At 45.0% G+C, this 26,351-nt stretch overlaps 1 protein-coding gene across 1 annotated transcript in view; it reads left to right on the top strand.

Moving 5' to 3' along the window:
- The first annotated feature begins 4,130 nt into the window (after nucleotides 1-4,130).
- ENTREP2 (endosomal transmembrane epsin interactor 2) overlaps nucleotides 4,131-26,351 on the top strand; it is a 241,233-nt gene continuing 219,012 nt past the window's right edge. The window contains exon 1 of the mRNA XM_061394637.1: nucleotides 4,131-4,349. Within this exon, the coding sequence (XP_061250621.1) occupies nucleotides 4,131-4,349 (219 nt within the window). The remainder of the gene's footprint in view (nucleotides 4,350-26,351) is intronic.

Here is a 26,351-nt window from a genome sequence, read left to right as displayed (position 1 = left end):
CTACAACGAGGTACCATCTCACTCCGGTCAGAATGGCCATTGTTAAAAGTGTACAAATAATAAATGCTGGAGAGAGTGTGGAGAAGAGGAAACCCTCCTAAACTCTAGATGGGAGTGCAAATTGGTGCTGCCACTATGGAAAACAGTAAGAAGGATCCTCAAAAAACCAAAAGGGTTGCCATATGATCTAGCAACCCTATTCCTGGGCATATACACAGAAAAAATTATAATTCAAAGAGACAGATGCATCTCTATGTTCATAGCAACACTACTGACAATAGCCAAGGCATGGACGCAACCTAAATGTCCACTGACAGATGAATGGATAAAGAAGATGTGGTGCATATACACAATGGAATATTACTCAGCCATTAAAAAGAATGCAATAATGTCATTTTCAGCAACATGAATGAACCTAGAGATTATCATACTAAATGAAGTAAATCAGAAAGAAAAAGGCAAATGCCATATAATATAATATCACTTTTATATGGAACCTAAAATATGATACAAATCAACATATCTATGAAACAGAAACATATTCACAGACATAGAGAACAGACTTATGGTTGATAAGTGGGGAGGTGGGAGAGGAGTTTGGCATTAGCAAAGACAAAGTATTATATATAGAATGGGTAAACAACAAGGTTCTACTGTACAGCACAAGATACCATATTCAATATCCTGTGATAAACCACAGTCGAAAAGAATATGAAAAAGAATACATATATATACAACTGAGTTACTTTGCTGCAGAAATTAACGCAACATTGTAAATCAAGTATACTTCCATAAAATTTTTAAAAAAGAAAAATGGTCTCAGTCTATTAGTCTCATCTGATCTAGGGAAAAGAAAAAGTTGCTATATGGTCATTCCAGGGGTCTCCAGGAATCTCCCACAATACAAGGACGTGTATTATTACAGCCCTTTCATAAAAGAAAAACAGTGAAGAGCAAAGAGGGTCAATGAGCTGCCAGTCTTACCCTGCCTACCTCTTTCCCCCTCCTATCTTTATGATTCACTTCTAGGAAATTGACTCCTTTTAATTATTTACTGGGTTTAATACAATAAAATTTTAAGATTTTCTAAAACACAGAATTGATGTTTTTATTTTTTGGCTGCACCTCACGGCATGTGGGATCATAGTTCCCCAACCAGAGGTGGAACTCACACACCCTGCATTGGCAGCATGGAGTCTTAACCACTGGTCATTCAGGGATATCCTAAAATTAATTTTTAGAAGAGCAAAAAGTAATTTTAATTTCTTGACAGTCTCTCCCTCTGATCAAATTTTACTAACGAGGTAGATCTCTCTCCTGACCCACCTACAGCAAAATTCCCTGCCGAGCTGCCTGGAGCTTTTCCCATGTCATTTATAAACAGAAGGATTTATATACATTCTGGAAGCACATCTAATATGTAGATGGGAGTTCACTGGAGGTTTCCAGCATTTGGTGATTCTTCCCACGGTGTGCCAACTGGCAGCCCCTATATTTCTAGTCCATGTTTAATTCATCACTGACACCTCCCATACACCTCTGAAATCCATCCAATTCTCCGTATCACCACCATCTCCACCCTAATCCAAAACACCGTCTCCTCTTGCCTAGATGGCAGCAACAGCATCTCACTTCTCCACATTTCCTTGGGCATCCCACAGTCAATTTTCCATACTGTGGTCAGAAAGCTCTTTCCAAAGCTCCTTATTATCTTTTTTTTTTTGGCACCATGTAGAATTCTCCGTAACACTGAACATATTTGCAGTTGGTTTTGGAGCTGCTGCTGCTGCTGCTGCTAAGTTGCTGCAGTTGTGTCCAACTCTGTGTGACCCCATAGACAGTAGCCCACTAGACTCCCCCGTCCCTGAGATTCTCCAGCCAAGAACACTGGAGTGGATTGCCATTTCCTTCTCCAATGCATGAAGGTGAAAAGTGAAAGTGAAGTCGCCCAGTCCTGTCGGACTCTTCCCAACCCCATGGACTATAGCCTACCAGGCTCTTCAGTCCATTGGATTTTCCAGGCAAGAGTACTGGAGTGGATTGCCATTTCCTTCTCCATGGCCTTGGAACAATTATCCACATACTGCTGGTTCCCCCACTAACCTGAAAGTTCCCTGAGCACAGGAAGCTTGTCTGCTCATCCTTATTTCCTCAGTGTGTGGCACACTGTGGGTGTTTAACATATTTTTTGAATACTACATAATGTCAATCAACTATGTAACTTATTTGTTATCCTTGTCTGTTTTCCACCTTTCACCAGGAAGGCAGGGAGTTGGCTGTTTCATTCATCCATGTTCTCTCTCTTTTTTAAAGTTTATTTTTAATTGGAGGATAATTACAATATTATGTTGGTTTCTGCCATACATCAACATGAATCAGCCAGAGGAATACCCAACATGAATATCCATGTTCTCTGAAAGCCTAACGCAGACAGGTGCTTAGACGCTTCTTTGTGAACTTTGTTGAAGAAATGAATAAATGAATGAAAGACTGAGGTGACTGCAGTGAGAACCTAACTTGCAAGCAGTCCAAGATCTTGATGCTATAATTCCAAGCCCTTAAAAAGTGCTGCCCTGTGCATTTCTAGGTAGAGAATGTCTCCAAAGTTCAGAAGGATGCCTGCCAGAAGCTCATCCTGTTACAGACAGGACTGGAAGAGAAGCAGCTCTGGCCAGAGGCCAGCATTCTGAGGTCAGCCACTCCATTTGTGGAATCCCCACCCCTGTGCATCCCTGGGCCGTCCGGTTAAATTGGAAAATAAATCCCATGCCTGCTGAGGTGTTGGCTGATAAAGGGTTGAGCTACTGGCCATTCCAGAGGAATTTGCATTTTAATAGAGGCTCGTCAGCCCCAAAGGAATCTATATCTCTAAAGGTGTAATTTCCACCACCAGCAACTGAGATATTTGGGGGCCAGACTGCAGCGTTTCTGATCCAAATCCAACAGGAAACTCCCTCAGTCCCGCCTTGAGGCTGTGTAAACTGACCCACCATTTCCCGCTATGATTACTATGAACGTAGCCTTTTTGTGCTTGATATCCTCAGACAGCCTGACACTCCTGGGCCTCTCATATGTCAACACAACCCATTTCAACACTGGCAGTCTTAAAGTGGTCACATCAACGGGGCCGCAAGGTGACTCGTGATAACCTGAACTTCCAAGCTTTCTCGGTACCCTAGGAAGCCAACAGTCAGGTATTTAAAACCTAATACTGTCAAAAGGGAGAAATGATTTCGTAGGTCCTTTAATGACACTGTTCATCAAAATTCGTTTTGTGCAATTGATTTTCAGCCCCAATTTTTCACTTGTATCAAAAGCCCTGCAAACGGAAGGTGGGCAAGAGACATCTGTGAACTGGGGATGTTCTGAATGCCCAGTCCTTCAGGACCGAGTTCTCCGCTTGGCTTGATAAATTCCTGGAACTGCAGGAGGGCAGCAGAATCCTGAATCCAGGAATTCCGCATTCGAGAGAGGCTCCCGCCCGCCACGCCTGGGATTAGGCGCTGGGAAGTCACCTCCTCCGCGACCCCCGCCGCCGGGGCGCGCGCTCCTCCCGGGCCAGCCCCAGGCTCGGTAGCGGCTCGGCCGGCCCGCCCCAGCTCCCAGGCCTCTTCCCCGTCGCCGGCCCGGGGCTCCTGCCGTCCTCGCCCTTGACGCGCCCGCGGTTCTCACTCTCCTCCTCGGTGAGGGGCGCGAGCGCCGAGGCCCGACCACGGGGACCGCACCTGCGCCCGCCCGCTCCCGCGCCGCTCGGTCCCGGCTCGTGCTCTGGCCTCGGCCCCCGGCCCCGCGCGCGGCGGCGGCAGGGCTCGCGCCCGGGGACAGCGGCGGCGGCGGCGGCTCGAGCCCGCGCCCGGGCCGGGGAGCGCGCGGGGCGGGCGGGAGAGGGCGCAGCGCGGCGCGGCCGGCGGGCGGCCCTGCGGAGCTGCGGCGGCATGGGCGCGGGCCCCGGCGAGGGCTGCGGGCGTCCGGTTCCCCGCCCCGCGCGTCCCGCTCCACGCGCGCGGCCGCCGCAGCCCCCGCGACCCGGGGGGAGGCCGACCCCGTAGTCGGTGCAACTTGCCTCGGACCCTTGGTGAGGAGGGGCGGCGCGCAGGACCGGGCGCGAGCGGGTGAGGCGTGCAGGCGCGATGCCTCCGGCTGGCGGTCCCCGCGCGCCGCGCCCGGCCGCGCTGCCCCGCAGCCTGTCCCGCCTGCGCGAGTGCCCGGGCCGCTCCCGCATCGTGTTGGCGCTCGGGGCCACGCAGATGGCGCTCGGATGCCTCATCGTGGCCGTCAGCTTCGCCGCTCTGGCGCTCACCACGTCGGCCCGTGTCCGCCACTCCTGCCCCTTCTGGGCCGGCTTCTCGGTGAGTGTCGGCGCGGAGCGCGGGGGCTGCGGGCCGGGGACGCGGGCCCACCACCCGCGGGCGCCGAGTTCGGCGCGCGAGCTGCCACAGCCCGGGGTGCGGCTTAAAACTCGGGCAGGAGAACTCCGGAGACCCGACTCACCGCTTGCCGCCCTGGGAGCGTCGCTTTCCCTTTCCCCTTGCGCTGGTCCCGGAGTTACTTTTTTGCGAAGAGACAGGAGCCCGGGCGCCCTCAAGCACTGGAGGGGCCTTCGGATGAGGGTGGGCGGCGGGGCCGGCGGCTGGGCCCTGAGGCCCCTTGCGCCCAGGGGCTGAGGAACCGCCGGGGAGTGGTGGGGCTCTGGGCGACCCCGAGCGGGGTGGGAGCAGGGTGCGAGCCCGGTGCGGAGACGCGGCTCCGCGCGGCTGGCCTCCGCGGCTGGAGTCTTCGGCGCAGGGCGCGTGCCGTCGGGTCGCGGGTCAGTCCTGGCGGCGGGAACCGGCCGAACCCGCCTTGGCAGCCCACCCTCTCGGTGTACCGTAAGTGGCGCGTCCCGCGCGTGGTGGGGATTGATCCGCGAGCGCAGTGGACAGTGCGACTGGGCAGGCGGCCCGCGGGCCGCGTGGGGCGGGAGGCGTGTTTAGTGAGCTTCCTCGCCGGGAGGTGACAGATTTTCAGGCTGTTGACCCCAAATTAGAGAGGCCAGTGACTGACAAACCGCCGTAGAAGCAAAGCCACCAGGAAATCCCATTCAAAGACGTGGTTGTCTCCAAGAAATAAGGGGGAGGGGGTAGGGGGGAGGGAGGCTTTTTTTTTTTTTTATTAAAGTTGTTTTTTCCCTATATTAATAGAGTGAGTATATGGAAACAGGAAAGATCTATGCTGAGCAAATATTCTTTATAAAGAGAAGCCCTTGTTCTGAGAACTCTTGACGTCTGTACCTGCATTTGGTTTGCGGTGCCGGAGTATGTTTTACAGGTTTAAACAGTAAATTTGGTGTGTTTTAACTCCATCTCCAAAAATCCAAACCAAGCCTTTGGAACGAATGTTTGCTATTTGTCCTTGACTTCTGAAATTTAAAAATTCTGTCGATCTCCGCTTTTGTTGTTCTTTTGTAATGGCCTTTGTTCTCCAAGTCTGCTGCAGGCCTTGTAAGATAAGATCGAAGCAGAACCGACTCAGTGACAGCCTGATGGATCCAAGTGTTATGGTTCATCCTAACGGGCGTGTGAATTTCCAGAGCTTATTTCAGACCAGGAGTGAGTCTTGGAGAGCTGATTAGAACAACAGAGCATGAGTTTCAGGCTCCCAGTGCTCAAAGTAAAGAGATGGGATTGGAAGCAAGACCCAGGAGTCATGATTCAAATGGGGGCCCCTAAATACAGCCTTCAAACACATCTGTGGCTCAGTGTTCAGCATGATTTAATGTGCATTGTTTTCATGTGGTCTGAGTTTGTGTCTGCTGTGGCCCACAGGTGGCAGCTTGGTAAACGAACTGCCCTTGGCTTCTCCATGGGCCTTGTGGCTTTGGTTCTTCCAAAGGGCATAGAGAGAGAGCTGTCTCTTAATAATGAACTTGGAAGGGGAAACAGCCATCAGACATGGTAGAAAAGCTGTTTATGTGAAAAATGTACATTCAGTGTATTTTAGTCTTAAGCATTAAATAAATATGTAAAGCATTAATTCAGCTTGCATTCCCAGGGTTATTCCTTTCCACAACTATAACTTTGTAGTTCAACATCCTGCAATTCAGAGTATTCCCCACGTGTCTTGTGTGTGCAGACCTGCCTGTAGGCTCTGGGGAGAACAGTGAGCAACATCCTCTGCTTTTATTTTAGAGGTGGTAGATTGTGCCCCGGGTCCACCTCCCACTCTCCCCACCTCCTTACACCTCCTGTTTCATGGGCTTTTTTCAAACTGAATCTGCCACAAGCACCTTTAACCTTTTATTGACCTGAAGATTTTTGCAGAAACTAATGCCTTTGGCCAGTGATTTGTTATGTGAGTATTGAAACACTCTGGTCAATAATGCATTAAAGTTTTTTCCAAACAGTCTATACCCCTTTGCACAGACAGTGAATGGTTCCAGCAATGCTGGGACAGGTCAGCATGTTGTCGCAGCTGTGGGCAGTAACACTGGCCACTTGCCTGCCCGCCCACTGTGGAAACCACCTTGCAAGGACATTTTTGTCTTAAGATGGTGACCAGGATGACTGACTTTTCACAAAAATCTGCTCTGCATGACTTGTGGCTGCCTTTCCTGAAAGTGGGTTCTTAAACACTTTCTAGGTCTCTAGGCCTTCTCTGTGGTGTGTCCCTGGTGAAGAACCAATGTAAAAATAACCCCTCTATTTAAGGAAAAACAACAACCAAGAAAACAGCTTAGGTTTATTGAGCATGTACGGTGTGCCAGCTTTTACACTAAGTGTTTTCCCTGCTGTGATAGCACATTTCATCCAAGTGCAGTTCCCTGCACTTGGACTGGACCTCTGACTGGCCTTAGCTAGTGGAGTGCTGCAGAACTGAGGCTGTGTCAGGGCTAGACCTACACCCTGAGAAGTCTTGGCAGCTTGTGCAGAGTGCACTGAGGGGGAGCTGGATTAAGGAACTTGCTGTATCAATTGGGGCTCTCCAGAGAAACAGAGCCAATATACACACATATCAGCAAGCTGGAGACCCTGGCATGTTGCTGGTGTCATTCAGTCCAAGTCTAGAAGCCCAGAAACTGGAGGGCTAGTGATGTGGTCCCCATTCTGGCCCCAAAGGCTGAGGACCAGTGGTGCTGATGTCCAAGGCAGGAGAAGGTGGGTGTCCCAGCTCAGAGACCATGAATTTGCCCTAGTTCTGTCTCTCTTGTCTTGTTCAGGCCCTTGCTGGGTTAAATGAGGCCCATCTACATGGATAAAGGTGACCTTCTTTACTCAGTGTCCTGATGCAATGCTAATCTCTTATAGAGACATCCCCCTTGTTGTGACATACCTCAAAAGAATGTTGTCATGTCTGTCTGGGCATCCCTCAGTCAAGTGGGCACATAAAATGAAATTTCATGTCTACCCAAGGTCACACTTGGCCAGCATCAGATTTGCACTTAGTTGCTCTGACTTGAGGCCACAGCTCTAGCCATAAGACTTTAATTGTCCACCCCCAACCCCAAGCTGGGGACAGGGGAGCCTGGTGGGCTGCTGTCTATGGGGTCGCACAGAGTCAGACACGACTGAAGTGACTTAGCAGCAGCAGCAACCCCAAGCAGTGGCTGAAGGGGCTTCGCTTGAGTTGGCTGTGAAGAGTCAAAGGTAAAGCCTCTGTAGGGAAGAAACACCTGTATCTTAGGAAAAGCACAAAATATGTGTGGAAAGGTGATGATGCAAGAGAACTTTGGAGAAGCACAAAATTACAGGAAGAGCCCTGGGGGGTCCTTGGCAAGGCTGGAAACAGGGGAGAGGGCAGCAGGCCTGGTCGGGGCAGCAGTACTGTTTCGGAGACCTGCCTTCAAGTGGCTGTCATGTCCCAGGTCCCCTCCATTTGGGTGACTTGGCTTCCCCAGGGATAAATGCTTGGCCCCTTTTGAGAGATGATGATCTACAGGAACAGTTTAGAAGACTACAAAGGCTGTGTGTATGTGTGTTTAATGATCAACGAATTAATCATATATTTAAAAATTTTGCAGCATTTGGGCTCCTAGTTCCCCAACCGGGGATTGAACCTGTGCCCCTTGCAGTGGAAGCACTGTGTCTCAACCCCTGGACCACCCAGGGAAGTCCACAATGAATTCAGTCTTATTTTAAGTGAACTTTATATCAGAGAACAGACTAAACAGTTTTGTATATGTAATTTAAATATTAAAAAATGGAAGTAAAGGGGAGGGGAAGGAAGTCTCCAGCACTTCTGCTGGCTCTCATGGAGTATTACAGTTAACCTTTGACAGAACAGCCTCATTATTTTTCTTTGACATTTTATTTACTCCCAAGACATCAGAGACAACCGAGTACCCTGTGAATTATCCACATGGCCAGTCACATGTGTTGGTAAAGACGTAACCGTTAGGAGCTGACTGTTGATGCACAGATGTGTATATATTTTCTTTTTCCTTTAAAAGCAACAGCATACTGCAAAGCAACAGGTGTTTGTTGTAGTAACTGAAAACAAAGAAGGGTGTAAAGAAAATGACGACAGTGCTTTCTTCTGTCCCAGCTCTGTACCCACAGGTGACCTGCATTAGCAGTGTTTCATGTGACCTTTCTACCCTTTGCTTTACAATCACAAAAATATTAGGATTTATATGTAATGTGTGGGACGTTTCTTTTCTTTTAACATTTTTTAATGAAAAGATTATGTCACACACCACTTACTCTGACTCTTTTATTTTGTGTGTAATAAATATGCCCAGCCATACTGATTATTCTTACTATTTCTGTCATTGTTAATGACTACGTAAGAATCCATAGGATGCATTTTATAATTTATTCAGTTCTCCTTTGGGGAGTAGCCTGGTTGTGTCAGTTCTGTGTCTCCACAAACCATGCTGCTTATATAGCCTTAGAGGCCAGTGCTGGTTTTCTGAGCATACATTCCCCAAAGTGGAATGGCTAGTTGGAGGGGGTTCCAATTTGGTATTTCATTAGATATTGCCAGAGTTATTCTATGAAGGATTGTAGTCATCCCTGACCACAGAAACATTGCATAAGACTGCCCCTTTGCCATCATCTTCCCAGGCTATTAGCATTCCTTAATATTTTATTCATCTGATGGAAAAAAAGATTTTTCATTGTTTTCATTTGATCTGACTTTCCATGGTTACTTCTCTGATACATTACAAGTATTGGGTTGACCAAAACCTTCATTCAGATTTTTCCATAAGATCATATGGAAAAACCCAAATGGACTTTTTGGCCAATCCAATATTTTCTTGCAGTTTTTCATTTCTCATGTGGCTTAATTTTTGATGTCTTTTGCTGTATATAAAATTTTAAAACGTTTCATATAGTCAAATCTATTAGCTTTCTTTTCCTCAGTGTCTGGGCTCTTTTCTTAGTAAAGAGGGTTGTCATTACATAGGTCACACAAACATTCCTTCACATTTCCTTCTTATGTTTTCATCTTACTTTTTACATTTAATTTTTAAATCGTCCAGAATTTGTTTTGTGTATAGAGAAGGAAATGGTAACCCATTCTGAATGAACTTTTTGGTCAACCCAATACTTGAAACTTATCAGAGAAGTAACCATGGAAAGTCAGATCAAATGAAGACAATGAAATATTTTTTCTTCCATCAGATGAATAACATGTGAAGGAATGCTAATAGCCTGGGCTGGGAAGATGATGGCAAAGGGGCAGTCTTAGTGCAATGTTTCCAGTATTCTTGCCTGGAAAATCCCATAGAAAGAGGAGCCTGACATGCTGCAGTCCATGGGGTCAAAAAGAGTTGGACACGACTGAATGACTAAACAACAACGGTGTGAAAAAAAAGACCTAACTTTGTTTCCTTGCAGACCAGGTAAGGTCCTCTGTACCTGTGCTTCTGTTTGGGACTCTATTCAGTTTTACTCTATTTTACTTATTTTTTTCATTGAGATATAATTAACATACAATATTATGCTAGTCTCAAGCATACAGCATAATGATCCAGTGCTTCTATGTGTTGCAAAAGGATCTCCACAATAAGAGTATTTAACATCTGTCACCATATATAGTTAACAAAGGAGCTTCCCAGGTGGCATTAGTGATAAAGAACCCGCCTGCAATGCAGGATACCAGGGTTTTATCCCTGGGTCAGGAAGATCCCCTAGAGGAGGGCATGGTGACCGACTCTAGTATTCTTGCCTGAGAAATCCCATGGACAGAGGATCCTGGTAGGCTACAGTCCATGAGGTTGCATAGAGTCAGACACGACTCAGCAACTGAGCATGCACACATGCACACGCACCACAGTATTTTGGTTAAGGCAACATACTGGTAAATTTCACTATCTGGTCAGGCATCTCCCTCCATACTGTTTTCTTTCTCAAAAGTGCCTTGGTTCTTCTGTAATAACTTTAAAATGCCTGTGTCTAGTTTCCAGCAATACCTATTTAAGGTTTGGATTGCAGTTGCGTTACATTGATGGAACAATTTTGGCAGTATTGACAGTTTTATCGTATGGAAGCTTCCAGTTCAGGAACACAGTTGCATTTTCATTTCTTTGTCCTTTGTCTTACACCTTTCAGAACATCTCTTATGGGAGCAGATTTTCAGTCTCCCCTAAACTTTTTTTGAAAACTAGTTCGTGAGAGTTTCCTGGTGGTCCAGTGGCTAAGACTCCATGCTGCCAATGCAGGGGTCACTGGTTTAATCTCTGGTTGGGGAACTAAGATCCCACATGTGGCACAGTGTGGCCTAAACAAAACAAAACAGAAAACTCAACCAGTTCACATGGTCATCCTAGAAAAACCTAAGTGAGGACACATCAATGAAAGAGATGTGCGATCCCTACAAGTCAGGACATAGATGCGGCCAGTCCACTGGGAGCCAGAGCTGCAGATGAACAGCTGAGGGTGGTGGGGAGTGAATGAAAGCATTGACAGGCTATGGGAACCCCGAATCACCGTGAGTTATTCACCCCGAAAAGTGGATGAACGCCGGAGAGGTGCTCTGGGTTTTCTGGTTGGGGGTGAGAACAGCCACCTTGCAGGGATGAACATGCAAACCTGGGACCATCTGAGAAACACACTGTGAGTTCTTCCTCCTACAAGGTCAGTGCCTTGCCCTGAGCAGAATGACCAGAAACAGAAACCAAACTGAGCAGGACAGGAACACCGACAGCAAGAAGGCATAGATTAGGATGGTGCAGGTCGGGGGACTCCCAGAAACTGCTCCAGCAGCAGTAGGAGATCCTGGGCAGAGAGAATGGCCTTGGAAACAGGGTCTGCAGGGTCTGGAGCTGGAGCAAAGGGCCAGGGTGGGGATGAGTGTCCCCAGATTCTGGATTGAATGCTGAGAAGCAAATAAGTGGATACGTAGAGATCTCATTCTTGAGTCTTTAAGATCGGTAGAGCCCAGCTGACGAAGATGTCCTATGTGTGTGCATCTGACTCTTTGCGACCCCACAGACTGTAACCTGCTAAACCCATCTGTTCATGGGATATTCCAGGCAATAACACTGGAGTGAATTGCTATTTCCTTCTCCAAGGGATTTTCTCAATTTAGGGATAGAGCCCGAGGCTCTTGGATTGCAGTTGGATTCTGTACTGCTTTGCCACTGGGGAAGCCCAAAGCTGTCCTAGCTCAACCCTTATTCTTTAGGAGCTTTCTTTTCCCAGATTGGGAAAATCTACCTCATACATGGGGAAAGAAAAATGGAATATGATCTCAGTTCAGTACAGTTCAATTCCGTCGCTCAGTTGTGTCCGACTCTGCTGCTGCTGCTGCTGCTACGTCGATTCGGTCGTGTTCAACTCTGTGCGACCACATAGGCAGCAGCCCATCAGGCTCCCCCGTCCCTGGGATTCTCCAGGCAAGAACACTGGAGTGGGTTGCCATTTCCTTCTCCAATGCATGAAAGTGAAAAGTGAAAGGGAAGTTGCTCAGTCGTGTCCGACTCTTAGCGACCCCATGAACTGCAGCCTACCAGGCTCCTCCATCCATGGGACTCTCCAGGCAAGAGTACTGGAGTGGGGTGCCATTGCCTTCTCCGTGTGTCCGACTCTGCGACCCCATGAATCGCAGCACGCCAGGCCTCCCTGTCCATCACCAACTCCCGGAGTTCACTGAAACTCATGTCCATCGAGTCGGTGATGCCATCCAGCCATCTCATCCTCTGTCATCCCCTTTTCCTCCTGCCCCCAATCCCTCCCAGCATCAGAGTCTTTTCCAGTGAGTCAACTCTTCGCATGAGGTGGCCAAAGTACTGGAGTTTCAGCTTTAGCATCATTCCTTCCAAAGAACACCCAGGGCTGATCTCCTTTAGAATGGACTGGTTGGATCTCCTTGCAGTCCAAGGGACTCTCAAGAGTCTTCTCCAACACCACAGTTCAAAAGCATCAATTCTCCGGCACTCAGCTTTCTTCACAGTCCAACTCTCACATCCATACATGACCACTGGATAAACCATAGCCTTGACTAGATGGACCTTTGTTGGCAAAGTAATGTCTCTGTTTTTCTATATGCTATCTAGGTTGATCATAACTTTCCTTCCAAGGAGTAAGCGTCTTTTAATTTCATGGCTGCAGTGATTTTGGAGCCCCCCCCCCCAAATAAAGTCTGACACTGTTCCACTGTTTCCCCATCTATTTGCCATGAAGTGATGGGACCAGATGCCATGATCTTGGTTTTCTGAATGTTGAGCTTTAAGCCAGCTTTTTCACTCTCCTCTTTCACTTTCATCAAGAGGCTTTTTAGATCCTCTTCACTTTCTGCCATAAGGGTGGTGTCATCTGCATATCTGAGGTGATTGATATTTCTCCCGGCAATCTTGATTCCAGCTTGTGCTTCTTTCAGCCCAGCGTTTCTCATGATGTACTCTGCATATAAGTTAAATAAGCAGGGTGACAATATACAGCCTTGACATACTCCTTTTCCTATCTGGAACAAGTATGTTGTTCCATGTCCAGTTCTAACTGTTGCTTCCTGACCTGCATATAGGTTTCTCAAGAGGCAGGTCAGGTGATCTGGTATTCCCATCTCTTTGAGATTTTTCCACAGTTGATTGTGATCCACACAGTCAAAGACTTTGGCATAGTCAATAAAGCAGAAATAGATGTTTTTCTGGAACTCTCTTGCTGTTTTGATGATCCAGCGGATGTTGGCAATTTGATCTTTGGTTCCTCTGCCTTTTCTAAAATCAGCTTGAACATCTGGAAGTTCATGGTTCACGTATTGCTGAAGCCTGGCTTGGAGAATTTTGAGCATTACTTTACTAGCGTGTGAGATGAGTGCAATTGTGCGGTAGTTTGAGCATTCTTTGGCATTGCCTTTCTTTGGGATTGAATATGATATAATCTTATGCAAAATTGATTCAGAAAAGAATGATGAAATGAACATAATGGTACTATAGAAAATGAGAACACGCCAGAAAAAATCATAAACTAATATTTCAAGATAAACTAAAAGAAAAAAACAATTTGAAAGGGTAGCATCCAGCATAAATTTAGAAACTACAAAAACATGGCTTGATAACAGAAAATTATGAAATGAGAACAGATTGATATCCGGAAAGAATTAGGAAAAAATGAGTTTTAGAATGGAAGACTAAATTGTATGCAGAAGGGACACAAGAGCAAGTGGTTACCATAGTCCCAAAATAATAATACAGGATGAGAAGGAGGAAAATGAAAACAATAGCAAATAAATGAAGGAATAGACTAAGTTAGAATGTATAGGAGACAAGGACTTCCCTAGTGGTCCAGTGGCTAAGCCTCCAAGCTCCCAGTGCAGGGCGCCAGGGTTCAATCCCTGGTCAGGGAACTAGATCCCACATGCTGCAGCTAAGATCAGAGATCTCCCATGCCACAACAAAGACCCAGCACGACCAAATAAGTAAATAAATAAATATTTTAAAAAAGAAAGTATAGGAGACAGGCAAAGGAGATCTATGTGTAATTAGAGTGTCCAGGAAAGGAAAAACAAAGCAATGGAATAAAATAAATGTTTAGAACTATTACTGGCAGAAAACTAACCTAAAAATAAAAGAAGACTTGAAAGTGTCCGCCATGTGATGGGGGGAAAAAAAATCAATGGAGAATAATCAACACAGACATATCCCTGTAAAATAATGAATGTTAAAGATTAGGCGGAAGTCTTAGTCATTTGTGTTGTGTGTTGCAGTTCTCAAAGCCAAACAAATTCTGTGCTAGAAAAGGTGAAGCAGTATTTTAAAAAGTCAATTTGGAGGGGGCAAGTTGAAATTTCCAACTTTTAGAAAAGATTGTAGAACAGAACTAAGAACTCTGTATCCTGTCTACTAGGTTCCCCGATTGTAACTGCTTTTACTATATTTGCTCCATGGCTTGCACATGGAGACTTGTGTACACTGTCTCTCTTCCTGAATGGAAGAAAAAAAAAATCCAGTATCATTAGAGTATTTTTCTTGACCTCTTGGGGGCAGGCTGCAGATGTGATGTTCCATCACTCCTGAACATTTCAGTGTACATATCCCCTACTCAAAGACACTCTTCTATGTAGCCAGTATAAACTCCTCCAGCCTAGGAACTCAACATTAGAAGAACATCGTTGTCTGAGTCATAGATCCTATTCCAATTCCACCAACTGTCCAAAGAGTGTTCCTTTCCCTTCCTGGCCCAGGATCCTGTCCAGCAATATATGTGTGTCTTGTATCTCTTCACTCTCTTCAGTCATCCTTTATGTCTCATGTTTTCCATGATTTTAAAGAGTACAAACCTTTTTAAAGAATAAAAAAAGAAATTTTTTTGGCTGTGCTATGCAGCATGTGGGATCTTAATTCCCTGAGCATTGGAAGCACTGAGTCTTAACCACTGGACCACCAGGGAAGTCCTGAGAGTACAAGCCTATATGCTGTAGGATAACCCTGAACCTGGGTCCATCTGGTTTATCCTCATGGTCAGACTCACTTTATGGATTCTTGGAAATAAATGAAAAGCAGAATGGAGATATTCTCCAAATTCCTTCTGTGTTCTCTGATGAGAAATCCGTTGTGATTTAAATTGTTGCTCCCATGTCAGTTGACTTTTTCTCCTTTCATTTCCATTCTGCTATTAAATTCATCTGGTGAATTTTTTACTTCAGTGATTCTGTATTTCTGTTTTTAAAATTTCCATATGGTTCTCCTTCATATCAACTAGATTTTTTTTCTTTAGGTTTTTGTAGCTTTTCATTCATTCCCTTGCTTACTGGAGCATTTTTGTTATCACATCTTTAAAGTCTTTGATTGTTCCAGAATCTATCATTGATTGTGTTTTCCTGTGGGAGTTGGCATTGTCCTGATTCTTTGTAGGCCTGGTAATTTTGGATTATATCCTGGACATTTTGAATGTTACGTTGTGAGTCAGTCTTTGGAAACTGTGTAAATCCAGTCAAGAATGTTGCTGCTTTTTACAACACAAATGAACTTATCTACGAAACAGACTCACAGACATAGAGAACAGACTTGTGGTTGCCGAGGTTGGAGGGAGGTTGGGACGGGCAAGAATTGGGAGGTTGGGATAAGCAAATGCAAACTATTATATATAAGATGGAGGCTTCCCAGATGGTGCTAGTGGTAAAGAATCCACCTGCAAATGCAAGAGACTCAGGTTGGATCCCTGGGTTGGCAAAATTCCCTGGAGAAGGGATTGGCTACCCACTCCAGTATTCTTGCCTGGAAAATCTCATGGACAGAGGAACCTGGTGGGCTACAGACCATGGAGTCACAAGGAGTCGGATTGACTGGTTTGATCTTCTTACTGTCCAAGGGACTCTCAAGTGTCTTCTCTAGCACCACAATTTGGAGGCATTAATTCTTTGGTGCTCAGCCTTTTTTATGATCCAACTCTCACATCCATACATGACTACTGGAAAAAAATAGCTTTGACTGTATGGACCTTTGTCATCAAAGTGATGTCTCTATTTTTTAATATGTATTTCAATATATATCAGGTGCAAACAAATACTGTTTGATTCCACTTTTGCAAGGTACCTCAAATAGTCAAATTCATAGAGTCAGAAAGTACATTGGTAGGTGCCAGGGGCTGGGGAGTGGGAGGCGGGGAGTTAGTGTTTAATGGCAGAATTTTAGTTCAGGTAGGTGGAAAATTCAGGAGATGAATGATGGTGAGTGTTATATAACGGTGTGAATGTACTTAGTGCCACTGAGTTATACAGTTAAATATGGTTAAAATAGTATGTTTTATATTATATGACTTGTACCACAATAAAAAATTTTTTTAAATAAATAAAATGGATAGTTTAGGAAGAGCAACGGGAGAAAGAAGAACCAATTACTAGCTAATTGCATTATTGCTCTTAGGAGGGAGGTAATAATGCCTAGAAAAGGAGGGTGCTCAGGGGGTTATATAAGGTGGTAATATAAAGCAGCAACTAGAACCAGTATCCTTCCTACGAACCTGCAGAGACTCAGAGAAAGTAGGAAGTGGGCAGCCCACGGACGGAAGGACGGAGTTTGTGCGTCATTGTTTTAAATATAAGGTTAAAAATCTGCAAAGCTGATGCCAGACATCCAGACTGTATTCACATTATGTAAATAGATTTAATTAGCCTGGTTAAAAAAGTTTTTCAGGTTGACTTAACAAAGCAAGATCCAGAGATAGACTGAAAATGGAGAGATTTAGAAAGACTAAAAATAAAAGGACTGGAAAAGATATACCAAGCAAATTCAAATGAAAAGAAAGCAGGTCTTGGGACTTCCCTGGTGGTCCAGTGGTTAAGACTTTGAACTTCTAGTGCAGGGAGCAGAGGTTCTATCCCTGATCGGGAAACTAAGATCTCACATGCCGCGAGGTGCAGCCAAATAATAAATAATTTTTTTAAAAGGCAGGTGTCGGTCTTTTTTTTTTTTTTCAATCGAAGCATAGTTGATTTACAATGTTGTGTTAATTTCTACTGTATAGCAAAATGACTCAAACACATATATACATTCTCTTTCATATTCTTTTCCATTATGGTTTATCACAGGATATTGACTGTAGTTCCCTGTGCTGTACAGTAGGACCTTGTTGTTTATCCTTTCTATAGATAATAGATTGCATCTGCTCATCCCAAACTCCCAATCCATCCCTCCCCTACCTGCTCCCCCTTCACAGCCACAAGTCTGTTCTGGGTGTCTGAGTCCTCATTCTTGATACCAGGCAAAGTAAAACTCATATATTCTTGTTTATTCGAGATATGATATGATGTAATGCTGTGTCTTTGTGTTTTGCTTCAGTGCTGAACGTTTTTAATATGAATTCAGTTTTTGAACAGGTAGAGTGTTCTGAGGTTCTGTCCTATAGCTGCTGTACCTTTCCTGTTAAATGTACTCAAGTTCTGTGGTGTAGCTCTGTGTCATCATTGGAATTTCCCTTCTTCCAGGACTGACGACTCCTATACAGAGACACTGTCGACTTTTGTTTCTGTCTTACTTTGAAATCATTTATTCTATTTTTAAGTAAATGTCTTGTGACTCCCCTGGTGGCTCAGAAGGTAAAGAATCTGCCTGCAGCGTAGGAGGCCTGGGTTTGATCCTTGGGTTGGGAAGATCCCCTGGAGGAGGAAACAGTAATGCACTCCAGTATTCTGGCCTGAAGAATCCCGTGGACAGAGGAGCCTCATGGGCTACAGTCTATGGGGTCGTGAAGAGTCAGACATAACTGAGCAACTAACATGCTTTCATTTGTGCTTCCCATTTCTACATTCATATCATCTGTAAATCATTTTGCTTCTTTGTGTTCAGTATTTTTCATATCAACAAAAAAATGTATATGCTGCTTATTCCTTTCCTTTTGCGTTAATTGGAACCTTCATGTTGAATGATAGTGTGAAAGGAAACATTTATGTCTTGCCTTTGACTTTACGTATCTATTTAGGGAAGGTGAGATTTCTAGGCTCCTGTCCCTGGTGTGCCCAATGCAAGCCTGCTTGCATTCGGTTTCTGCATTTAGGCACTTCACTGACCTGACTTGATAGCCTCACTTGATCATCATGGCTGTTCTTACCTTCCCTATGTCCAGCTGGTGATGAAAGTTTCAGGGTTCAGTACGCTTAGGTAGACGTGAGCCTTAAAGACCAGCAGGAATTGGGGATACTGGCATTTTGAGGGGAAGGGAAGGCCTTGGCAACTAAAAAATACAGTCACAACCTAGAAGTCAAGAGTTGTTTTATCCAGTGGGAATTGTTAGGATTTCAAGCCCGGAAGACAGCATCTAAAGTGACCCTGAAAAAATAAATAAATAAAGTGACCCTGAGAGAACTGCCTTCTAAGGCGAGGGGAAGAGTCGGGGTATATAGAAGTTTTGTAGCAAGGGGCACGTAATCTGAATATCAAAAAATTATTGTTAATTAAAATCAGATATCTTGAACTAAGGAATTTACGGCTTTTCTAGGCATGGGAAGATGTAAGTGTCCAGGCTCAGCTCTCTGGGGCCAAATTCTGTTTCTTCATTATTCACATCCTTAATTCCTACTTCACAGTAAGGGAGTGGGGTATGTGGGGTTAGATGCCTCTTGTGCTTTCTCTCACCCTCCCCACCCCACCCCACCAAACTCCTCAGTACTTATGTTTACTAGGGAAGTGGATGATGGCTGCCGGTATTATTCTTCCTGGGCTCAGAAATTACATTTGGAAGGCTAGACTCCCTGATGATGGTGACATCCTTGTTTACCGGTATGGGAGGAAATATTCCATTTCATAGCCTTCAGTCAAGTATGTGGTAAATGTAAACAAACTACTTCCTTTGCATCAGCAGCTTTACTCCCAGAGCCTGTGACGTAACTATCTATCACGGAGACAGGTAACTTAGTGGCTCAAAAATAAACCCTTAAAATTACAGCTCATCCTTCTGCAGAAGAAAGAAAAAAAAATAGAGAGTTTGAAACTTCATGCAAAGACAGATTTTTCTTTTGAAAAATACTGAAGTGATCTAAGGATAAGAGAAGTGTTGTCTTCTCATCTATAATGAGAAATTGTACATATTGGCTTTACAGTATTGTACACTATTGGCTGATAGTGGTTACAGACAGTGATTTTTTTTGTTTTTTTCTTTTTTTGGTCACACCTGGTGGCATGTGGAATCTTAGTTCCCAACCAGTGATAGAACGTGGGCCTCATGCAGTGGAGACTCAGAGTCTTAACCACTGGACTGCAAGGGAAGTCTGCAGATGGTGATATTGAAGTACGTTTTTAGACCCTCTAACCTAGAATCTGAAATCACTCAGAGAATGGTCCCTGTTTAACATATTACTAAGCAGCTTAGCCACAAAGAGTATATGCCTATCAGAATCTTGTGATTTTTTTTTTTAAAAGAAACATCTTTTTTTCCCCCAACTACACCCCAGAGTTTTTCACAACTGTTTATAAAGGGACACTGCCTTTGTAGAAACTAACGTTTGACCCTCTAAGAAAAAGGCAAAGAAACATGGCATCTGCTTTCTACCTGCCAGTTCATCAAATTTAGCACTGGTGCTCTCGAGTCCTCTTTTCACGCCTCCCATTGCCATTCTGTGCCAAGGCGGAGTGTGAGGCTTGGAGCTGACCCTTTTCAAGATGAGGAAATATTAACACCTAAGAGGTGTGAGCAGATTAACTGAGCTGGAGTCTGTCATAACTAGTGGCACGTAACTTCTCGACATTGACTTCTTAAAAACAGAGAGTGTGTAAATATACATACATATATGTGTATATATAATACCCTTCATTTTATTTTTGCTATATAAAGAATAACAAAAACCAAAAGAAAATGAAACAAAAAGCCAGAAAAGCCCTGGAGCAAGGTGCCTGTCCGGTGACCTAAAGAGTTACACCTGTTGGGACTACCCTGGTGGTCCAGTGGTTAAGACTCTGCCCTTCCACTGCAGGGGGCATGGGTTTAACCTGATTAGGGAACTAAGATCCCACTTGCTGCATGGCACAGCCAAGATAAATAAATAAAATAAAAAATTTTTAAATAGAGTTACACCTGTGGCTCTTACCTGCGGTTCAGTTGGTGTGCCTCTCAAGCGAGTAGAATGGAGTCAGAGTTTAACAGAAAGAGCCCTGATGTTGTATATTGTGGTGGAAGCAGCACAATTCATCTCTCTGTTTTTTGATGGTGGTGGTGATTTTGGTGATGATGACAAAAGTGTTGTCAACTTAATATCATGGAAATTAAAATTGTTTTAACAGCATGGAAGGGTGCAAATTGAAATGCTAAACTGATCCCTCAGCTCCTGCCTTCCCCATGCCTCACAATTAAATGTTTTCAACCTTTCTGTTGTTATTTCTTTGATGCTAAATATAGTATGCCATGGGCTTCCCTGGTGGCTCAGCTCGTAAAGAGTCTGCCTGCCAATACAAGAGCTGCAGGAGACATGGGTTTGATCCCTGGATCAGGAAGATCACCTGGAGGAGGAAATGACAACCCACTCCAATATTCTTGCCTGGGAAATTCTGTGGACAGAGGATCCTGGCGAGCTACAGTCCATGGGGTCTCAAAGAGTCGTACATAACTGTTGACTTAAAAAATAGTCACAGTTTAGAAGTTGAGCACTATGTTTTATTTGGTGGAAATTTTTAGGTCTTAAGCCTAGGAGTCAGCATCTCAAGTAACCCTCAGAGAACTGCTCCAAGGAGGCAAGGGGAAGAGCCAGGTTACATAGAAGTTTGGCAACAAAGAAAGGGCAGGTAGTCGGAACATCAAAACATGATTGTTAATTAAGGATAACCAGATATCCCAAGTTGAGGAATTTAGTGCTTTTCTACATATGGCAAGATGCAAGAGTCTGGACTCATTGAAATCATTCCATTCATATGCATCTCAGCTACCTGGGGCCAACCAACATCTTGCCATTTTCCTCAGAGCTTACTGTAGGGAGTGTCTGCAGCCTCATGGGTGCCAGATCACAGGTGTTATTCTCCTTCCTGAGTGCCCTGGAGGGCTAGAATCGATGTGGAATGTGACATCCTTGTTTATTGACATGGCGGGAAATACTCCTGAGCGACAAAGCACACAGTATGCCAGGTGTCACTGGTAAGAGATCTGATCCATTGTGGCTCATCTTTTGCTGAAAACCTAGCCTGTTTTACATCTCTGAAAATTTCTAGGATCTTGTCTTCTTTTTCAGTATACAGTCACCATAATTAAAATTGTGATGCTCTCTTCCATTTTTCCTGCTAATTTTTCTTAATGTTCATCTTATTTTCTGTTTGCATTGTTTCCCATTTCTGCCTGAGGGTGCTAATTAAGTCAAGAAGGGTTCTTACCTTGGAATCCTGTTTGCTCTCAGGCTTTTCTGTTTGTTCTTCCAAGTCTGCCTCTTTTGTGGCTTTGATTTTCCTTAATGGTCTGGTGGTTCTTGGTGTCCTTTGGGGTTTATCATTGAAGACTAGGACTAGATTCATAGCGGTGCTTGACATGTTTTCCTTGACTTTCCTATCCTGCGCATCAAGCAAGGGCCTGACCCCGCTGTCTGGGTGTGGGTGAACCTGAGGGCGGGCAGCTTTGCCTCTGAGTATTGGGCTGGGCCTCTCCTCTCATGCGGTTGAAGTGTGTGCTCTAAGTGGACGAGACAGAAAACTCATTTCTTTGGTGCATACAGCACTGTTTCGGTTTCTGCCTCAGAGCAGAAACCAGTGCTGTAATTCTGGGGAGAGGGCATGTGCCTGGGGTCCTGAGGTCCATCTGTAGTTCTGCAGACAGACTGCAATCATCTGCATCCGGTCTCTTTTCTTGCTTTTGCCCTTGGGACCTGTCTGGGGGCTTATCTCCAAAGACTTCTCTTCCGTATACCCCGATCTAGAATCTCTCATGTGGGTCCTTAGCCAGTCACTGATCTGAACTTTTTTTCTGTATCTTCCCATGGTCTTCTCTTTCCTCTCTGGCACCCAGATTAGGTGAGAACTTCAGGGGAGCTGCTCACATGGTCTGAGACTGGATGGCAAAGTCGCTACCGGTGAGTCCTGGGCTAGCTCATTGCATTACACACCCCTCTTTTTTTTTTTAACTCTTGAGTTTTCTTACTTATTTCTTTGGCTGCGTCAAGTCTTAGTTGTAGCACACTGGACCTGTCATTGTGGTGCATAGGCTCTTCAGTTGTGGCTTGCAGGCTTAGTTGCCGCAAGGCATCTGAAATCTTCCCAGACCAGGGATCAAACCCATGCCCCCTGCATTGGAAGGTGGATGGATTCTTAACCACTGGACCACCAAGGATGTCGCTCTGCTCTTTATTCTTGGTGGTGTGTATTTCACAGTATTTCATGAAGGGACTTACGCAGTCAGTGTGTCCGTTCTTTGATGCTGGAAACCCTCTTTGATTATTTCCTCCTGGAGGCCTGCTCTGACCACCCTCGTTCCACTCTCCTAGCCTGATTTTTATTTTCCTTCAGAGCACTCTGAGCTACCTGAAATTAAATCTGTTTGTTTGGCTGTCTCACCGGAATCAAAACCCCTGGCCTGTGTGAACCTGTATGCGCTCAATATCCATTTGTTCAGTGAATTAATGGATGCACTTTGATTCTTTATGTGTTAAAAGTTGATGGTGCCCCTTCCCCCAGGTTCTTTTTGTGTCTTTTTTTTTTCTTGTTCTCTTTTTCATTCTTTCTCTTTCTAACAGAATTCACTTGCAGTCCCACTAACTGTTTCTACATAGCAGATTATACCCACAGGTAGTAGCTAGAAAGAGGTATTTTATGTTCTCACTGGGGACGTTGGAGGGACTCTGTAGAGTGGGTCTCCACATCTTGACTGCATCAGATGCTGGCCGGGGCTACGGTTATCCTAAGGCTTGGCTCGCTGGACGTCCCAGCTGCCTCCCTCACTGCCAGGGTTACTACTGGCTGTCAGCTGGGAGCTTAGCCACGTGCCTCCTCATGGCCCCTCTGGCCTATGGTCTCAATGTGGTTGGACTCCTCCAGAGCAGACGTCCCAGGAGCACTGGTGGAAGCTGATGCCTTTTCCAGCCTCATCTCAGAGGTCACATAGTGTTGTTGCCTCTGCAGTCACAGGCCTGCCCACCTCCAGGGGAGGGGACAGAACCAACGAGTCAGACATGACCAAGCAACTGAGCACATGTATGTGCAGCAAAGCAGGGGCCTCGTGTGTCCTCACAGCAAACACAGATATGTCTGATCCTGTCTTGACATTTCCAGATTATTAACCACTGGCCCACCAGGGAAGTTCCTCATTTTTTTTTTTTTTTAATTGCATTTTCCTTCAGTTTTAAAATTTGTTATCTGAGTTCATATTGGGGTTTCCAGGGTGACTCAGTGGTAAATGAATCTGCCTGCCAATGCAGGAGACACAGGAAATGCTGGTGGGAACCTTGGGTCAGAAAGATCCCCTGGAGGAGGAAATGGCAACCCCCTCCAGTATTCTTGCCTAGAGAATCCTGTGGACAGAGGAGCCTGGAGGGCTATAGTCCATGCGGTGGCAGTCAGACATGACTGAACGACTAAGCACACATGTGTGTATATTTATGATATTTCCCCTGGTGAATTGGGTGGTTTAGATCTTGTTTTAGTTTTTCCGCTGGCTACTCATCTAAATATATATTTATTATATATAACCTTCTCCTTCATGGCTTAGCAGTTCTTGAATTACATCTGTTGTTTGCATGAAAATGAAAAAAATGATCACCTTTTCTATTTCCTGAGTTTTGTTCCTTATTTTCTTATTTTTAGTTTATTTATTTATTTTTTGATTGTTGTTACAATCTAACTTTAAATACCAAGTTGAAAACTCTGTTTCTAGGTTTCTTGGTGCTTGCCTTCTAAGACAGACAAGAAGACAAAGGCACTTAGACACCTTTGCCTTCCCCCTTCATCCCGTCCAGTTGAGAAAGTGATTCTCTTTTCAATGTCATGTTTACTTTTATTTATTTATTTATTTTTGCAGTGTCATGTTTAAACATTTCCTTCCTGTAACCATTGGAAAGAGCATCTTGTGTACTCTTCTGGTGCATTTTTCCTTTTTCTTAGGTGACGTGTTGCGAGGTGTTGGGGCAAGTTCTCCTCGTTCTCTGGAGGTTGCATCAGCTGTTCTCCTCTGCAGCTCTCTGAAGTTGATAGCTGTTCTGAGATTTCAGAATTTTGTTAACTTGCTCTTTGTTTGCTTCCTGCTTCCAAGGAAGGCACATGGAACAGTGGGAACTTGCTGTGTAGCGTGGCGGCTTGGTGCCAGCTGTGCTTTGTTGTTAAATTTGGGGGGAAAGATATTTGGTATTGGTTTCCACTGTGCCATTTTCTTCATTTTTATTTTTAAAGTAAGGAAGGGGACATCCCTCGTGCTCTAGTGGTTAAGAATCCGCCTTTCAATGCAAGGGACACAGGTTTGCTCTTTGGTCAGGGAACTAAGATCCCGCGTGCCACTGGCCAACTGAGCCTGCTCTCTGCAGTGAGAAGCCTGTGAGCCACAACTAGAAAAAGTGTGTGCTGCACCAAAGCGCCTGTGCAGCCAATTAATTAATATTATCACATATTTAAAAAGTATGGAGGTATTTGACAGTTCAATAGCTGTTGCTAAAAGTACAGTAGTCCTGTCACTGTTTGTTTTTTACCTATAAACATTTACTGAAAATGTAAACAAAAAACTTTTTTGCATCAAAAGAAAATGGTTTTGCAATTATGAATGGGACATTTTATTTATAAAAGGATGAATAAAGGTTGTTTGGTAAAGCAAAGAAGTGCAGGTTCCCCAGACACGCCTCCAGGAATATTTTGGCAAAAGCCCATTCTTTCTTTCCATCACTGTCTTTTTGATAGAAAAGCAGCATTTATACTTTTCGAAGTTTGTGATGTGGGTAGGTAGATGGGAACTGGGGATGCATAGTGAGGGTCTGAGTACAGGCTCCCTTTACTTTGAATATAGCTCGGAGACAGATTTGCCGAGCATCCGGGTAATTGAGTTGTTCTTCAGTCACTTGGTTGTGTTGGACTCTTTGCACACTCATAGACTACAGCACACTAGGCTACCCTATCCTTCACTGTCTCCCAGAGTTTGCTCAAACTCATATCCATTAAGTCAATGATGCCATCCAACCATCTCATTCTCTGTCAGCCCCTTCTCCTCCTGCCCTCAGACTTTCTCAGCATCAGGGTCTTTTCCAATAAGTTGACTCTGTGTGAGGTGGCCAGAGTATCACAGCTTCAGCTTCAGTATCAGTCCTTCCAGTGAATATTCAGGACTGATTTCCTTGAGGATTGACTGGTTTGATCTCCTTGTAGTGCAAGGGACTCTCAAGAGTCTTCTTCAGCACCACAGTTCGAAAGCATCGATTCTTTGATGCTCAACCTTTATGGTCCCGCTGTCACATCCATACATGATTACTGGAAAGATCCATAGGTGGAACAGCAGTCAGGGTTCTTAGTTGCAAAAACCAGAGTCTATTGTAGCCAGTTTCACAAAACTCCATGTAACCTGGACCAGTGCGAGGAATACAGCACTGGGCTGTGACAAGTGAAGACAGCTCTGTGACCACCACCTGGAAGACACCCTGCTTGCTGGGAGTCAAGTGTCAGCAGCCCTGCTAGCCATGGCTGCCTCCCCATGGTGCCTGCCAATGGGAAAGCTGTGTCTGGAGCTGAGGCCCTGCTACAAGGGGCTGGATGAGGTCTTGCTTCTCCTTGGGTACATTCTCCAGATGGAGGAGGGATGATCAAGCAGTGCTGGGAGGCCCCAAACTGGAGAAAGCACCTCCTGCAGTAGTGTTGTCTGCCGGGGGAGGACTGCATTGGAGGCACGTGTAGCCACGAGGGAGGTGGCCTGCCTGGATGGCCAGGGAGTCAGGCAGGGTTGAGGACATGCAGTTGCTTCTGTGACTTCTCATGTTTATTAGCTCTGTGCCTGTGGGCAGGTCACTTACTCTCTATGACCCAGATTTCCTCATCTGTGAAAAAGGGCTCAGAAAGTGTGGTGTTCCATCTCCCTTCCAGAATGTATGAGACAGTACATGTTTGCTGCGTGAATGAATGAATGAATGAATGAGTGTCTTGTTGGTCCGGCCTTGGAGAAAGATAAATGAGCCAAAGAACATCATGATTGGCATGTTAGCTTTTGGTGATGAATGTTGTTTTAAATTAGAGTGTGCTTACATTTGGAGGTGATGGTAACCCACTCCAGTACTCTTGCCTGGAGAGTCCTATGGATGGAAGAGCCTGGTAGGCTGCAGTCCATGGGGTTGTTAAGAGTCGGGCATGACTGAGCAACTTCACTTTCACTTTTCACTTTCATGCATTGGAGAAGGAAATGGCAACCCACTCCAGTATTCTTGCCTGGAGAATCCCAGGGACAGAGGAGCCTAGTGGGCTGCCATCTATGGGGTCGCACAGAGTCAGACACAACTGAAGCGACTTAGCAGCAGTAGCAGTGCTTACATTCTAGTGAGTTTTTTAAATTATTATTATTTTT

Source organism: Bos javanicus, chromosome 21 (assembly GCF_032452875.1).
Source record: "Bos javanicus breed banteng chromosome 21, ARS-OSU_banteng_1.0, whole genome shotgun sequence".
In the NCBI taxonomy this organism is placed as follows: Eukaryota; Metazoa; Chordata; class Mammalia; order Artiodactyla; family Bovidae; genus Bos; species Bos javanicus.
This window is presented reverse-complemented; position numbering and strand designations above follow the sequence as displayed.